General features: G+C 37.8%; 1 protein-coding gene across 4 annotated transcripts in view; it reads right to left on the bottom strand.

Annotated features, from left to right (window-relative positions):
* XPO4 (exportin 4) overlaps positions 1–17,048 on the bottom strand; it is a 121,053-nt gene that overhangs the window by 50,714 nt on the left and 53,291 nt on the right. For all 4 annotated transcript variants that reach the window (XM_074387935.1, XM_003944250.4, XM_074387936.1 and 1 more), the window contains exons 5-6: positions 16,120–16,236; positions 15,241–15,394 (exon numbers count right to left, since the gene is read on the bottom strand). In XM_074387935.1, the coding sequence (XP_074244036.1) occupies positions 15,241–15,394; positions 16,120–16,236 (271 nt within the window). The remainder of the gene's footprint in view (positions 1–15,240; positions 15,395–16,119; positions 16,237–17,048) is intronic.

Here is a 17,048-nt window from a genome sequence, read left to right as displayed (position 1 = left end):
AAAAAAATCTAAAAACAAAAGAAATGATAAAACTGCCTGGGGATAAAGACAGTAGTTATGACCCTTCTACCGCTAGCCAAATGCCCAGCTAAAATACTTCGACTATGCAACATTCACATCACTCAATAAGAAATCTTAATGATAATCACCCCGAGCCATCCTCTGAAAAAAGTAGAAATTCAAATACTATATTTTGATTAAAGTCTAAATCATTATTTTTACAGAAAAATTATCATTCACAGAGAAAATTAAAGGCTGTAATAATGCTCTGGATCTTTTGTTTTGTTTTTAAAGATTATTGTTTAACCCCTTTAAAATAGCTAATACTATTCTATCTCTGAAGAGCAAGGAGGGGCACTATGAGTTGTTTCAGGAAGAAAAGTCACTGCTTGTTTCTGAAAAGTCATCCCCAAAATCTTCTGCAACTCTACTTGACTGATTAACAAAAGTGAAACTCAAATCCGGTTCATTTAAACTTCTCACTTCCTTTATCTGCCCCCTTGTGGAGGTACAGGGAAAGAGGGAAGGCCAAAAAAGCCAAAAGAAAGGGGTGATTTTAAAAAGAGGGAAAAAAACCCAGCCCAGGAACACTAAGAGTTATCAGTATAGAGTGAGTTCATTTTCTCATGAGGCACTGATGGTGGTCTAAGGTCAATGCTGTGTTCTTCACCCAATACTACAATATACGGATTTATCTGACACCTAAGATTTGCTACAGACTAGTCCGGGAATGGCAGAGTACAGATGAAACAAGACTGGCTGTTTAAAGCTGGGTATTCTCCCTACTACTGTATAACTTTGAAATTTTCTTCAATAACAGATGGCAGAGGTTTTAGTAGGTGAAATAAATGATCTGAGTAAGGCAATCAATTCTGTCTCTGTGTGTGTGTGTGTGTATTTTTAATGAGACAGGGTATATGTTGCCCGTGGAGGTCTTGAACTCCTGAGCTCAAGTGATCCTCTTGTCTCAGCCTTCCAAAGTGCAAGGACTATAGACACAAGCCAGCACGCCTGGCCAATTCTTTGTACTTCATAAAAAGTTAAATGTATTTCACTTATTATTTTCTAGTTTTATTTCTCTTTATTTTCAATATGCCAAATCTAACAAACAAAACGTATGCATGTAACATTTTCAACTAGGAAAATAACGATTTTGTAATTTCATGTGCTTATAAAAGGTGTTATGATTTTATTTTAAAATTAGGATATGAGACAGATCAATGGGTTCATATAACCACAATAAAATGGTCTCAAACTGACAATTTACCATCTTAGTAGCTAGCAGATGTGTGATCCCTCAGAGTAAGAAGGCAAACACTTCAGGTGCTATAACTGCAAGAGAATGGAAGCCCAAACCTCCCTTCAAGAGCTGCAGACACTTCAAGTAGGGAGGAAGAATACGAGCGGCAGAAGCAAAGCGGGTAATAGAAATTTTGCTACTTCTGGAAATATGAAAAAGTCTATTCCAAGTAAATGAGGAGAGTCTCCCATATTCTAATTGTGCCTTCTAGGTATAATACAGCAAGCAGGGCAACAGAGTCTTTTGGTAAGAGGGAGATGATAACCTAAAGATTCAATAAATCTTACAAAAATATCAGTAAGAAAATACAGAGAGAAATCTTACAAAAGGAAACTATTAAACCTAAACCAAAAGTCTTGTGTATAATTCTCTCCTCTACCTTTTTATAAATTATAAAAAGCATATTCTCTATTAATACTCTGGATATCAATTATTTACATTTAGGGAAAATGGATATGAGTTTTTGTTGTTGTTGTTGTTTTGAGACGGAGTTTCGCTCTTCTTGCCCAGGCTGGAGGGCAGTGGTGGGATCTCAGCTCACCACAACCTCCATCTCCCGATTCAAGCCATTCTCCTGTCTCAGCCTCCCAAGTAGCTGGGATTACAGGGACCTGCCACCACATCCGGCTAATTTTTGTATTTTTAGTAGAGACAGGGTTTCACCATGTTGGTTACGCTGGTCTCGAAATCCTGACCTCGCGATCTGCTCACCTTAGCCTTCCAAAGTGCTGACATTACAGGCGTGAGCCACTGTGCCCGGCTGGATATGAGTTTTAAAAAGGGTTTTTTCCAGATATAAAATGAAATTCATTGCAATGGCTCATGTTAAACATCAGATTCAAAATAATCCTGAAATCTCATTTTTAAAAATCTTGGTTTAGCCTCTCCTGATCATGGTCTGTTTTTCAGTACACTGTCCCTGGTGTCCAACTCTATGGCCAATTTTCTTCAAAAGTTGGTAACCAAAATATTTTTAAGATTAAAATTCCTTATATGTGGCCAAGAGCATGGGAGATTTATGAGTTAGTATGTAATACCTATCAGAAAACACTTTTCCCATGATTATTACAAAGCTCCGTGTGACTTTTTTTTATCTCTGGCATGATGTTTGCCTTCTAGCAAGAATGCACACTTGTAATGTTCCATGCAAAGAGGCTACACTTATCTTCCACTGAAAAATTAATCTACACACTGCAGACTTCACTACCTTCCATCAGCCAGCCTGGCAATATCACTAATAATACCACTATTACATACCATAATAAAAATGCACATGCACTGTATTATAGTTTTTATAAGAGAATTACAATCCTATAACTACAAATCATAACCCACTCTGCTAAAAATTTAATTATTCCCAAAAGCATTTAAATAAAAAGTTAAACATAAAGACAACAAAAACAGAATAATAAATGTTTAAATGGAACAGCATTATAAATGTTTATACAGAACAAATGTTTAAAGACAACGCTATTCTGACAAGAAATATGTTTTAGTTATCAGATTGTACCACGAAACTGCTGAAGTTGCTGCCCCTGAATAAGAGACTATGCTGGCTCTTACGTGGGAGGGGAGCTTACTATGCATTGTTTAATGTTTACTATTACCTAAAATATTGTTATTCAGGTACATGCATTACTTTTCAATTTAAAAAGAAACCTGTGAAAAGCATATCACAATGTGATCAGAATAACGATATACAAATCTGGACCGTATGCTTACATTCAAAATAATATAAATAATTAAGGTTTTTAAATCAGGTATTCTCAAATGACAATTTCTATCTGTATGTATAAAAAATTTAAAAAAAAAAACATTTCAACTCCAGATAATTCTTAACAATTCCCTAAGATATCAAAAAATGTCATTTCTACCCCAGAAAATTTTTAAATTCTTAATTTAAAAAACAAACAGAACCACTACTACCAAAATTTGGAAAGCTAGCACTACTATTCTTCAAACAATATTTTAAAAATCATTTCAAGGCTAAATAAAGCAATACTTCCATTTAAAAATAATTTTAATAAAACAACAGTTTCCTTTTAAAACTTACAAAAGTTTTGGTTCATAGTCACCACTTTAGCATGTTATGGTATCTGGACATTACACTGCTTTATCTTTTGCAAAAACATGCCACCAACAAAAGAACAGTTTGACAATGAACTGATCACTTACTAAACTGTCCTTTATTACATGTTATGTAAAATTTCATGAGACACACAAGTCACAAAAGATTCAAACTAGTTAAATGACTATTATTTCGCCGAAGTTCAAACAAGAGTGTAATTCAACAATTTGCTTGGGCTATGGCTTTATATATTTCTCTAAAATAAATACTGAATGCATGCAATTTATATTTTTATCAGAATAATTTATGTGTAACCAAACAAAACACAATTCCATCAATAAGAAAGCCAAACAGAGATGCTTTCAGTCTTTTGCCAACCCTCTTTCTTTAAAAAAAAATCTGTCATCCACATCTAATCTCACTTTACCTTCCTATCTTTTCACCAAATTAAAGAATCGGGACAATTTTTTTTTTTTTTGGTCACTGTACCAAATATAAGTCCACTCCCTCTTAGCAAGGGTTCCGGCAGGGGATCCAATTCTGAAATGCTAAAAGCCAGCTAGTCTTCTAAGCTCAACGCCATCATAATCCCCTGGAAAATCAGTTCTAACTACATGTAAATTCAGCTGAACCACAGAAGAATGAAGAATCAACTCTGCATTCCCTGCCCCCTCTCCCATAACAATCCTACCTAGCTCTAAAATTCTCCACTTAGGAAAGCTCACCAACTTCTGAGAAATCAAAGGCATATATAAATGTGCCACCTGCCCTATTCTATAACTGCATAGCCAGAGACAAACATACACTAGGCCAAGAGCCAGAAGGACAGCTTAATCGCACCGTGTACTGACTGTCACTGGATAATCCTACTAAATCTTCTGTCTCAAGTTCTCATACAACAAAAGGCATTATCATTAAATACGTACATCTTAACATTAAGGAGGGAAAGCATCATCTTTGGAAATGCACAGGTCCTTAAATATGCAATTAAGTTTATCCACTAACACTTTCAGTAAGGCATCATTTTGTGATTGTGAACAACACTAAAAAAAAAAAAAATTAAATGAGGCATACAATAGCTACACATTATCCTCAAGCAAATATGGACAATCTGAAAATGTCCTTTGCCTATTCTTATAATTACTTTACAATATAGAAAGATCTTGTAGCAACAATGGACACTTCACATAAGCAACACAAATGCTTTACTCTTCATCTTTCCATACTAATTTTTACCCTACTTCATCAGCAAAATAAAGTTTCAAGAGCTAAAGCAAACCCATTCTCTTTCTTAAATATTTAATTCCTTTCACTATTAAATTTTCTAACAACAAAAACTGCTACTTCTCCTTCTGGCACAGCACAAAACCAATGACCCCAGTCTTATAGACAACACAGTCTAAGCAACCACAAATCCTTTGAAATAAAGGAGTGACCTTACCTGAATGTTTTCACAAGCCTTGCCTCCAAATAGTAAGGTTGGCTTTACCGGAAATCCAATTTAGGTGAAAGCTTCTGTTCCCATCACTACTCTACAATCCAGTTAGCTTTCCCCAAGAGATTAAGTCAAAAAAAAAAAAAAAAAAAAAAAAAAAAAGTTTACAAAAACCAAATCAGATCCACAAAAATAGAATACCAATAAAAGGCAGTGTAACCAAACTAAAAAAAGAAATATTACTGAAGCCAACATACCACACATACCTGCCAAACATTCTTGTTACAAAACGATATTGTCATTTATGATTAGCATTGCCAAAACCCTTAAGCATTTATGGACACCAGGTGAACTACTAGCTGAACTATATTTGTAGTAAACAAACATCCAAGAACTGAGCTAATACTTCTGAACTGGCTTCGTTCAAAAATTAAATAATATATATATAACAGTAAATATTTGCTGAACATCTGTGCTAGGGGCTAACAATGCAGTGAGCAAAAGCATGCCCCACGCTTTCATGGAGCTTCGTGCCGTAGGTAAACAGACACTACTATTGTAACCCGTGGTTACCAAAATCCACAGATGCTCTGACATAAATCCAGAGTCTCTGATAGAAAACGGCATCGTATTTGCATGTAACTTATAAACATCCCATATACTTTAAATCACCTATAGATTAATTATAATACCTAATACTGGGTAAGTGCTGTATACATTGTTGTACTGTTTTTAAAATTTGGATAGTTTTTGTTGTTGTTTTGGTGTACTTTTATTTAGAATATTTTTTATCCTCAGTTGAATCCAAGGATGTGGAACCCACAAATTAGGGGGGCTGACTGTACTTAAATAATCTAAGGAATGAAAAAATACAGCTGAGAAGTGAGCTGAATGGGAAAAAAAATCATATACAACACACATAGGGAGAACAGAACAAAAGAAAGCCAACCTGGTCTAGGCTGAAGTACAATTAGGAGGTGATCAGCAAAGACCCAGGCAGAGACGCAGGATGGGCAGGGAACAAGGCAGGGAAAAGCTGGCCTGTGAGTGCAGCTCTACCAGAAAAGCACACAGAAGAGCTGTGAGAGGGAGGCCATGATGAGACCACCCAGGACCCTAGCACCCACTTTCAAACAGAGATGATGGTATGATGGAGGATCACAGGACTAGGACACTTTCTTTGCACAATAGTGATCTAAAATAGAATGAGAAGCAAATGAATTTCATCTCAGGAGTCTCAGAGTAACATGGGGCTACAAAGTCCAGAGGAATTCATTCTCTGGGCCACAGAGCAATTTTTAACATCTACCAAATCCCAGGAGCTGTGAAGTTTGCACCACTCAGTCTGGGTAGGTGGATACTTTTATAAATCACCTGCTGCACATAGAAAACCTACATATAATAATCCTTAACAAATATAGTGGCTTACAGATGACATAATCATGTATATAGAAAACCCAAACAAATTCACTGGCTAAATTAATAAGCAAGTTCAGCAAGCTTAGAGGATACAAGATCAACATACAAAAACCATTTGTATTTTTTCCCTATACACTGTGTAAATGAAATTTAAAAAACAGTTTAGAATTGAATTAATAAAAAAAAAAAATACTCACCAGCCTGGGCAACACAGCAAAACCCCATCTGTACAAAACTCAGCCAGGCATCATGACGCATGCCTATAGTCCCAGCTACTCAGGAGGCTGAAGTTCAGAAGATCGCTTGAGCCCAGGAGGTTGAGGCTGCCGTGAGCCGTGATTACACCCCTGCACTCCAGCCTGGGTGACAGGTGAGACCAAGTCTCAAAAAAATATCTACTTAGAATAAATTTAATAACCTTTTACTATTAAAACTATAAAACAGTGTTGAAAGAAATTAAAAAAAAAAAAAAAAAAAACTTTAATAAATAAATCCAGGTCAAGCACAGTGGCTCACGCCTGCAATTCCAGCACTTTCGCATGTCAAAGCAAAAGGATCACTTGAGCCCAGGAGAGTTCAAGAACAGCCTGGGCAACATAATGGGACCTAGCCTCTATTAAAAGAAATTAAAAATTACCCAGGTGTGGGCTGGGCACAGTGGTTCACACCTGTAATCCCAGCACACAGGGAGGCAGAGGCAGACGGATCACCTGAGGTAGGGAGTTTGAGACCAGCCTGGCAAACATGGAGAAACCCCATTTTTACTGAAAAAAACAGAATTAGCCAGGCGTGGTGGCCCATGCCTGTAATCCCAGCTACTCAGGAAGGCTGAGGCAGGAGAGTCGCTTGAACCCAGAAGGCAAAGGTTGCAGTGAGCCGAAATTGTACCACTGCACTCCAGCTTGGGCAACAACAGCAAAACTGTCTCAAAAACAAACAAACAAAAAAAACAAATAAAAAGCCAGGTGTGGTGACATGTACCTGTGGTTCTAGCTCAGGCGTCCCCAAACTACGGCTCGCGGGCCACATGCGGCCCCCTGAGGCCATTTATCCGGTCCCCCGCCGCACTTCAGGAAGGGGCACCTCTTTCACTGGTGGTCAGTGAGAGGAGCACAGTATGTGGCGGCCCTCCAACGGTCTGAGGGACAGTGAACTGGCCCCCTGTGTAAAAAGTCTGGGGACGCCTGTTCTAGCTACTTGGGAGGCTGAAGCAGGAGGATCATTCGAACTCAGAGGTCAAGACTGCAGTGAGTCACGATCATGCCACTGCACCTCAGCCTGGGTGATAGAGCAAGACCCTATTTCAATAAATAAATATTTTTTTAAATCAGAAAACTAACTTTGTTTTTTCTTTCTTTTTGTTTTAAAAGACAAGTCTTCCTGTGTTGCCCAGGTGGACTGCAGTCGCGCAATCATAGTTCAAGGTAACTTTGAACTCCCAAGCTCAAGCCATCCTCCTGCCTTGGCCTCCCAAAGTGCTGAGATTCAGATGTTAGCCACCATCTGCTGCCTCCACTTTCTTTTTAAAGGGTACAGTGCCGGGTACAAACAGACAACAGTTGGAGGAAATACTACTCAAAAAGAGAGAACAAGCCAGGCATGGTGGCTCAGGCCTGTAATCTCAGCATTTTGGGAGGTCGAGGTGGGCAGATCACAAGGTCAGTAGTTCAAGAACAGCCTGGCCAATATGATGAAACCCTGTCTCTACTAAAAATACAAAAAAATTAGCTGGGCATGGTGGCACGTGCCTGTAATCCCAGCTACTCAGGAGGCTGAGGCAGGAGAATTGCCTGAACCCAGGAGGCGGAGGTTGCGGTGAGCCGAGATCGCGCCACTGCACTCCAGCCTGGGTAACAAGAGCGAAACTCCGTCTCAAAAAAAAGATAATAATAATAATAATAATAATAATAATAAAATAAAATTCTTCATGCTGACTTCTACATGTGTTCTTTTATTTCGGAAGAAACCTAGATAAAGCTGGTCAAATCAGCACTTAATAGCTAAGAAATGTGGATCATCAAGGCAGGCACCCCACACTACCACAGGGCTGCCTACCTCAACCACACATAAAACATAACATTCCCTTGGCACAAACCCCCATTTCCTTGAGCTAGCAGTTGATGCTCTTTGAAATAGCTATACAGTTCAGGTGACCCTTGGATAACATAGGTTTGAACTGCACAGGTCCACTTATACTTTAAATAAAAGTTACCCCAAGTGTGCCTTCCTTTCCTTACCTCCCCTTCACCTCCTCCACCTCTTCTGCCTCTGCTACCACTGAGGCAGCAAGACCAACCCCTCCCGCTCCTCCTCCTCTTAAGCCTAACCAACTAGAAGTCGAGGATAAAGACCTTTATTATTGATCCACTTACACTTAATGAATAGTAAATATCGTTTCTCTTCCTTATGATTGTCTTAACATTTTTTCTCTAGCTTACTTTAAGAATATATTATAGTACAGATAAAACACAAAATACGTGTTAACTGACTGTTTATATTATCAGTAAGTCTTCCAGGCAACCATAAACTATTAGTAAAAGGTTCTGGAGAGACAAAAGTTACACCGGAATTTTTGACTACGTGGGGGTTGCTGTCTCTAACCCCCACATTGTTCAAAGGTCAACTGTATATCACTCCATACTTCATCAATTACTAATCATTACCTGATCACTGAGATATGGCTTTTGCCCCTGTCACTCACATAAACAGACTTCCATATGATTACCTATGTTCTAACTGATATTTGGTGCAGATCAGAAACAATCTACATCTTATCTATCGGTAACAGACGATGTCGACTACCTCATTCCTCGAAACATCATCTGTCTTTGCTTCCCAAACCCTCCTTGCCTTGTTCTCCCATCCACTTGCCTTAACTGGCTTTCTTGTTCCCTTCTGTTCTTCCTCCTTTCTAACTACTGATGTACCTAAAGGTCCCGACGCGGATCCTCTGCTTCTCCTTGGACCATCTCTCCCATTTTCTTAACTTCAGTGGCCCCATCATAGCACATTCCCACAACTTTATTTCCACCCCTAATCTCCCTCTATAATTCTACTGATGGTGCAGGTGACCTGTGTAAAGTGGGTTTCTAAACTGTGGCATGATGGATATTTTTAAAGTCTTCATTAAGACATTAATTCACACACTACGCAATTTACCCGAGCGCACAGCTCAATGGTTTTAGCATATTCACAGATTTGTGCAACCACACCACAATCTAATCTTAGAACATTTCCATTGTACCAAAAAGACCCCATATCCTTTAGCAGTCGTCTCCTACGTTCTCCCAACCACTCCAATTCTAGGTAACCACTAACCTTTCTGTCTCTACAGATTTGCCCATCCTGGACATTTCATAAAAATGCAATCATCTAATTTGTGGTCTTTTGTGAATGGCTTTTTTCACTCAGTGTAATGTTTTCAAAGTTTACACATGTTGTAGTATGTATCAGTAATTCATGCCTTTTTTATGATAAGTAATATTCCCATTATATGGGTATACTACACTTTACCTATCCATCAGCTGATGGACATTTGGGTTGTTTCTATTGATATAGTATGAATAGCCTATTCATATAGTACTGCTCTGAACATCCATGTACAAGTTTTTGTGTGGATGACTACTGACACTCTGGGCCCGATAACTGCTTGTCTGGGGCTGTCTCATGCTTTGTAGGATGTTTAGCAGCATCCCTAGCCTCCACCCACTAGTTGCCAGTAGAACTCCCTGAGTTGTGACAATCAAAATTGCCTCAAGACACCACCAAGTGTCCCAAGTATACAAAATGGCTCCTTAGTTGAGAATAAATGTTAAAAAGCTATGATTAGTTTTCTTTTTATTATTATTATTATTATTATTATTTTGAGACAGAGTCTTGCTCTATCACTCAGGCTGGAGCTAGAATGCAGTGGCGCAATCTCAAGTCACTGCAACCTCTGACTCCTGGACTCAAGCAATTCTCCTGCCTCAGCCTTCCCAATAGTTGGGTCTACAGGTATGTGCCACCATGCCTTGCTAATATTTTGTAAAAGATGGGGTGTATTAGTCTGTTTTCAGGCTGCTGATAAAGACATACCCAAGACCGGGCAATCTACAGAAGAGGTTTAATTGGACTTACAGTTCCACGTGGCTAAGGAAGCCTCACAATCATGGCACAAGGCAAGGAGGAGCAAGTCCCGTCTTACATGGATGGCAGCAGGCAAAGAGAGAATGAGAGAGATGCAAAAGGGGAAACCCCTGATAAAACATCGGATCTTGTGAGACTTGTTCACTACCACGAGAACAGTATGGGGAACCTGCCCTCATGACTCAATTATCTCCCACCAGGTACCTCCCACAACACATGGGAATTACGGGAATACAATTCCAGATGAGATTTGGGTGGGGACACAGAGTCAAACCATATCATGGGGTTCTGCCATGTTGCTCAGGCTGGTCTCAAACTCCTGAGCTTAAGCAATCCATGCACCTTGGCCTCCCAAAGTGCTGGGATACAAGCATGAGCCACTATGCTGGCCGAGTTATGATTTCATTAGTGAAACCTTGAGCGTAAGTCTTGACCTAAGATCACTGTAGTACAAGTTATTAACTAAAACAGCATTAATACCCTTAAATATTAAAAAAAAATATTTACTCTTTGCATTCTTTTGTATCTCTCTATGCACATTCTAGATCCATTGCTCAGTCAGCTCCATCTGGTTTTCCCAATATTATATATACTACTTTCTATAAGAAATCATTTTGGTCTCGCTCTGTTGCCCAGGCTGGAGTGCAGTGCTGTGATTACGGCTCGCTGTAGCCTCAAACTCCTGGCCTCAAACAATCTTCCCACCTTGACCCCCCAAAGAGAAATTAAACCCTAAGTCCACACAAAAATTATAAATGAATGGTTACAGCAGCATTATTATTAATAGCCAAAAAGTGGAAACAACCCAACTGTTCGTCAACTGATAAATGGATTAAAAAATGTGGTATATCCATACAACATAATGGCAATAAAAAGGAATAAAGAATGATTGATGGTGCATGCTACAAAACAGATGAATCTTGAAAACATTATGCTAAGTGAAAGAAGCCAGGATGGGTGCAGTGGCTGACATCTGTAATCCCAGTACTTTGGGAGGTCAAGGCAGGCAGATCACTTGAGGCCAGGAGTTTGAGACCACCCTAACCAACATTCCAAAACTCCATTTCTACTAAAAAAAAACAAAAAACTAGCAGGGTGCAGTACTGTGTGCCTATAGTCCCAGCTACTCAGGAGGCTGAGGCAGGAGAATTGCTTGCACCCAGGAAGTGGAGGTTACAGTGAGCCAAGATGGCACCACTGCATTCCACCTGGGGCAACAGAGTGAAACTCCATCTCAAAAAAAAAAAAAAAAAAAAAGATACCAATCACAAAAGACCACATATTATATGATTCTATTTATATGACATGTCTACATAGACAGAATCAGATTGCTAAGGATCGGAGAAGGTGGAAATGGAGACTAGCTGTTAATGAATACAGGGTTTCTTTTAGGGATAATGAAAATGTTCTAAAACTACTGGCAATGATTATTGTACAAGTCTATGAATACACTACAACACACTAGATAGTACACTCCAAATGGGTATATAGTACAGTGTGTGAATTATATCTCAATAAAGCTATTATTGAGGCTGGGCATGGTGGCTCACCCCTGTAATGCCAACACTTTGCAAGGATTAAGGAAGGAGGAGAATCACATGAAGCCAGGAATTCGAGACCAGCCTGGTCAACACAGCAAGACTCCACCTCCACAAAAACTAAAACCAAAAAATTAGTCAGGGTCAGGCATCGGGGCTCACACTTGTAATCCCAACACTTTGACAGGCCAAGGTGGGTGGACCAACTTGAGGTCAGCAGCTCAAAAGCAGCCTGGTCAACATGACAAAACCCTGCCTCTACCAAAAATACAAAAATTAGCCGGGTGTGGGGTGCACGCCAGTAATCCCAGCTACTTGGATGACTGAGGCATGAGAACAGCTTGAACCCAGGAGGCAGAGGTTGCAGTGAACTAAGATAGTGCCACTGCACTCTAGCCTAGGCGACAGAGCAAAACTCTGTCTCAAGAATGAATGAACAAATAAATAAACAAATAAAATTATCTTAATATAAAAAGATACAAAAAAGAACATCGATTATAAAAAATTATGAATGGGATTATTGATAATTTAACAGTCTCATTTAACATGATACCATTCTAAATTATCAAAATATTTAATGCAAAATACACAAACATTTTCCATGATTTATTATCTGTCTATCCTAAGAGACAAATCTTATTTTATTTTGAGACAGGGTCTCTTCTGTTGCCCAGGGTGAGTGCAGTGGCATGATCACAGCTCACTGCAGCTTCAACCTCCCAGTCTCAAGCGATCGTCCTACCTCAGCCTCCCAAATAGCTGGAACTACAGGCACACACTACCACATCTAGCTAATATTTGTAATTTTTGTAGAGATAGGGTTGTGCTGTGTTGCCCATGCTGGTCTCAAACTCCTGGACTCAAGCAATCCTCCCACCTCACCCTCCCAAAGTCCTGGGATTACAAGAGTTAGCCACCGCATGCAGTCAATAAACCGTCTTTTAAAAGGCATCAATTCAACACTTTTAAACTAAGTTAAATTTGATTATTTAGACTCTTTCCATGGTACAAGGCTGCATAATTATTCCATTCTTTCCTTACTGATTGAATGGTAGATCTCCAGGTAATTTTTAAAATTAGAAATTAGTCAGAATTGAGTTCCTTGAAATTGATTTCCCTAATGAGTGCTAAAACTGTAGCTTAGTTTAATCTCACTGCCAAGTTCTTTCTCCCACACTTAAAGCTAATCCACTCAAAGAAAACTTAGCTGTAGTGCAGTCAGCCAACAAATGGCACTACACAAAAAGGCCACACTTTGTGGCCTTACAACTCTCTTGTAAGCCATGAAGCAAAATATCCTCAAGTCAAAAACCGAGATATACTTTCCTTACACAAGGAATTACTTTCTTTGGCAACACTGCAGTATTGCTTATCATTTCAGATGACAAGTTTTCCAAAGCTTTATCTAAGTACTTCATAAAATATTTTGCGTGTGTGTGCATCTTTTAGACAAACTTTGTTTCCAAACTCACAGAGAACTGTTTCTTTTTATGAAACAGTCACTCTCTACCAACTGTATTTTCCCTTAAAACAGACACTTTAAAATATATGCAGTGTAACTTTTGTTGATTTTTCCCTACATATATAATTAATGTTTTGATAGCTCCATATGGCCTGATACTTTTAAAATCTGTCTCAAGGTTTTTGAATATCTTCCCCCATCACAAGGTGAAAACACTGGAGCAAGAAGTTGAATCCAATCTCTCTCCCCAACTGCAAGATCCTGTTGTTGTGATCCCCACACCTATCACCATTGGCTCCTATGAATAAAGTATGCCTTACCAACTTATATTAAAAAAAAAAAAAAAAATGGAGCAAAAATATTAAAACACTCAAAGGGGAAATTTTTTTTAAAAGCAAACTAAGCAAGTAGGCACCTCTTGACAGCCAAAAAGAATTGTTAATATATTAAAGATAAAAAGTTGTCCCTAGGAGAAAGATGATCACAGAATAAGAATAAAAGCAAACAGTGACTGACCTTACTGTAAGCTTTGCCCCATAACGTGGTAGATCACAGTGACTGCCTTTGGGAAAGAAACCTGGAGAACCCATGGTTGAAGGAGTCTGATTCACTTTATCTGACAGAGCATTTCACAGTTAATATTCTACTATATGAATAGAGTAAGCTGAAATGGAAGAAGGAGTTATACCCCACCACACTTCTTTAAATGTCATAATTTTACCAGCCACAAATAATTAGTGAATTTCGATGTATGTAAATGCAGCTCCTCTTGGCTCTGTTAGAATAAAGATGAGTCTCATCCTAGATCTCTGATCTGATTTCACATCTATTTCCTGTCTGCTTATCATTGGTCTTTTTCTCCTGAACAGACTCCTAAATTAACAGCATCCAGAACAGGTTACATTAAATGTCCTATACCACACAAAGGCATACTGGATCAACAAAGAAGAGTGTAACAGACAGCTAGTTTTATAATGAACTATTTAATTCAAGGAGGCTATTAAGAACTCAATAATAGTAGCTATCTCCTGAGTGTTTTAAATGTATTGTTTCATTTAATTCACACAACAATCCATACCGACATTTTACATTTGGGAAAGCTGAGACACAGAGAGGTTCAGGTGATTTGCCTAAGATCTCAGCAGAGGCTTAAATCCAGATCTTTCAGACTTTATACAACAAATGGGTAGCCACTGTGTATTATTATCAACAGGCAGCAGATGTTCTAGAATAGTAAATCAGAAAGCAGTTCCTTAAAGTTTATGAAATACAAATTTCTCTACTTTAGTAACTAATTTAAAAAGCAGTATATGCATTGATAATATAACCCACTTAAACAATTTTTGTATTACTAGTAAATAATTTCCTAAAAGCAAAATTCTCTTTTTATACTGGTAAAGACCCTTGAAGAATAAACCTATTACTAACTTATTATCTACACTTGAACATCATCATTCATAAAGATTAAATTAGAGCACTCCAAACTAGCTTTAAGTCAGTCAAAAAAAATCAAACATAGTTACATGTCCAAGGAAAAAATAATTCACAGTTTCTTAAAAGGTACCTTCTCCCTGCTTCCTGTTCCTTCCCAAAGAATACTGCTAACCCTAAATTAGCAATAGCTCCATCATCCGCAACACGTTTCTATGTATTCAAACTTCTTCTACAAAGGAGTAAATCAACTTTTAAATCTTCTAGTATTATCCTAGTATCCGCTGTCTTCTGGTATTATAAGATAAAGAAATTCGATTCTATTTCTTAAAAAAAAAAAAAAAAAAATTTTCTTTCAATGTGTTTTGTAAAAGCTGCAGAGGTGAAAGATTCTAAGCCATAATTAAGTCAGCTATGAAAAATTACCATAGATAAACTGTTCATTTGTTAAAAGGATATAATTTGGAGGAAGAAAGTTCCAGCTCAAGACTTGATTGGCAAGTGCAAGGTAACGCTGAAATACTGAAGACATCTGAGCATTGAGGTTTTCCCGCCTGCTGAACTCCTGCAGAACTTCAACAGTTAACATGAAGATCTGACGAAGGTCTTCTTCCTATAGTCAATAAATCGCAGATATTTTATGTGAAAAATTTATTGGAAATGTATTCCCTTTTAGAACCAGGAAACAAAACAAACAAAAACCTTAACATTTCCAATGGAAAGCACTATTTCCTTAAGAACATTTTCCATTTTTAGGCCTCTGCTTGTAATTTACATCACAGTATGCTTTCAAGTGACGCCAGCTGTAAGACATTTACTCGAATATAAACATTACTTCCATAGAAAAGAGAGTCTTTGACAACTAATGCAGAGCTGGAGGAGTCAGTTGCTATAGTGCAGAGCCCTAGGATTTAAGCCAATGCCTTCACATAACTTTACTCCAGAGCCAAACAATACATACGAGACAAAGAGCCCACACCATCTGCAATAACACTTGAAATACATGGCCTTCTGGCATTCCTCCAGACCTATTTTTAAGGCCAGCAGAGTCCCATCAATTGAATTAGTTATATCTAAACACAATAAGAAATAAATAATAAACTAAAGATCTTTTTAGAAGTATTGTTTTTAAGACAAGAATTAAACAAGTAATTTTAAACCATCAACTACATTCATCAAACCTATCACTTTACTATACCCTTTGAAATCACAAAACAAATCCTGAAGTACAGGCTATCATTCAACTACATAAAATAAATACTCTCATGTCATTAGGAATACATTGAGTAAAAAGTGAATGATCCGATAATTAAAATTCAAGGAAAAAAATATCAATACCTGAAAAACTCTTTTGCAGTTACCATGGAATTCCATGCTCAATCCAATGTTGCTAGTTTTACTTGAACTTGAAAATTCACTCAATAGTGCAGTCAGAATAGAACAGGCCAGAGTTTGCTGTAATTATTTGATAAGAAATAATTGCGAGGCATTACTTTTTCAATGCTTTGAAATGCATTTGAACACAATGGAACATAATGGAACATTTTCTCCCTATCTTTAGATCTTTCACTATATCTTTAGATCTTATAACAACCAGTCAAAAAATTAGATATGACAAAATAAATATTAGCTCTCCTTTCTAAGTCGTCTGGTAAGTGTTAATAGTACCTCCTCAACTGCAGTTAAGATTTGAACTCAGGATACACTGCTCCTACTCAATAGTGGAATTCAAACGCTATTTCAAAATAATCAATGTTGACAGTATTATTTTGGTGAATTTGCAGAACAATCTATATCCTCATTTTACATTTGAGAGAAGCGAGTTGGAGAGAGTTAAGTACTTACCTAAGGCCAACTGAGATTTGAACACATTTGTTTGACTCCCTATTCTGTTTGTAAAATGCATTCCCAAATAGATGAAAAGTGAAACAGATTTTATAGTGTCCAAAATATTACAGCCAGGTAATACTCAAAAGTTTTTAAATTAAAAAATGAAGATTTTCCTTCTCATTGGTTCTATCCAACAGGCTCCTAATATCAACTCATTGATTTTATTCCCAGATTATTTAGAGTCAACATACCAAGGATGGAAAGAGGATACAAATTATTTTGGCAACTTTCCAGGAGTTAAACAGAAATATGCACACTACCTCTGAACAACCGAAAGATTAAAGTCAAGATGATACTATTTATGCAAGCTTATCCAACAGCTGAACACAGTCATATCCACCCACCAACTGCAACATCTTTGTTCAGAAATGCTTCTG

This window comes from Saimiri boliviensis, chromosome 16 (assembly GCF_048565385.1).
Source record: "Saimiri boliviensis isolate mSaiBol1 chromosome 16, mSaiBol1.pri, whole genome shotgun sequence".
Lineage (NCBI taxonomy): Eukaryota > Metazoa > Chordata > Mammalia > Primates > Cebidae > Saimiri > Saimiri boliviensis.
Note: the sequence above shows the minus strand (reverse complement) of the source record. Positions and strands in the feature narration are given on the sequence as shown.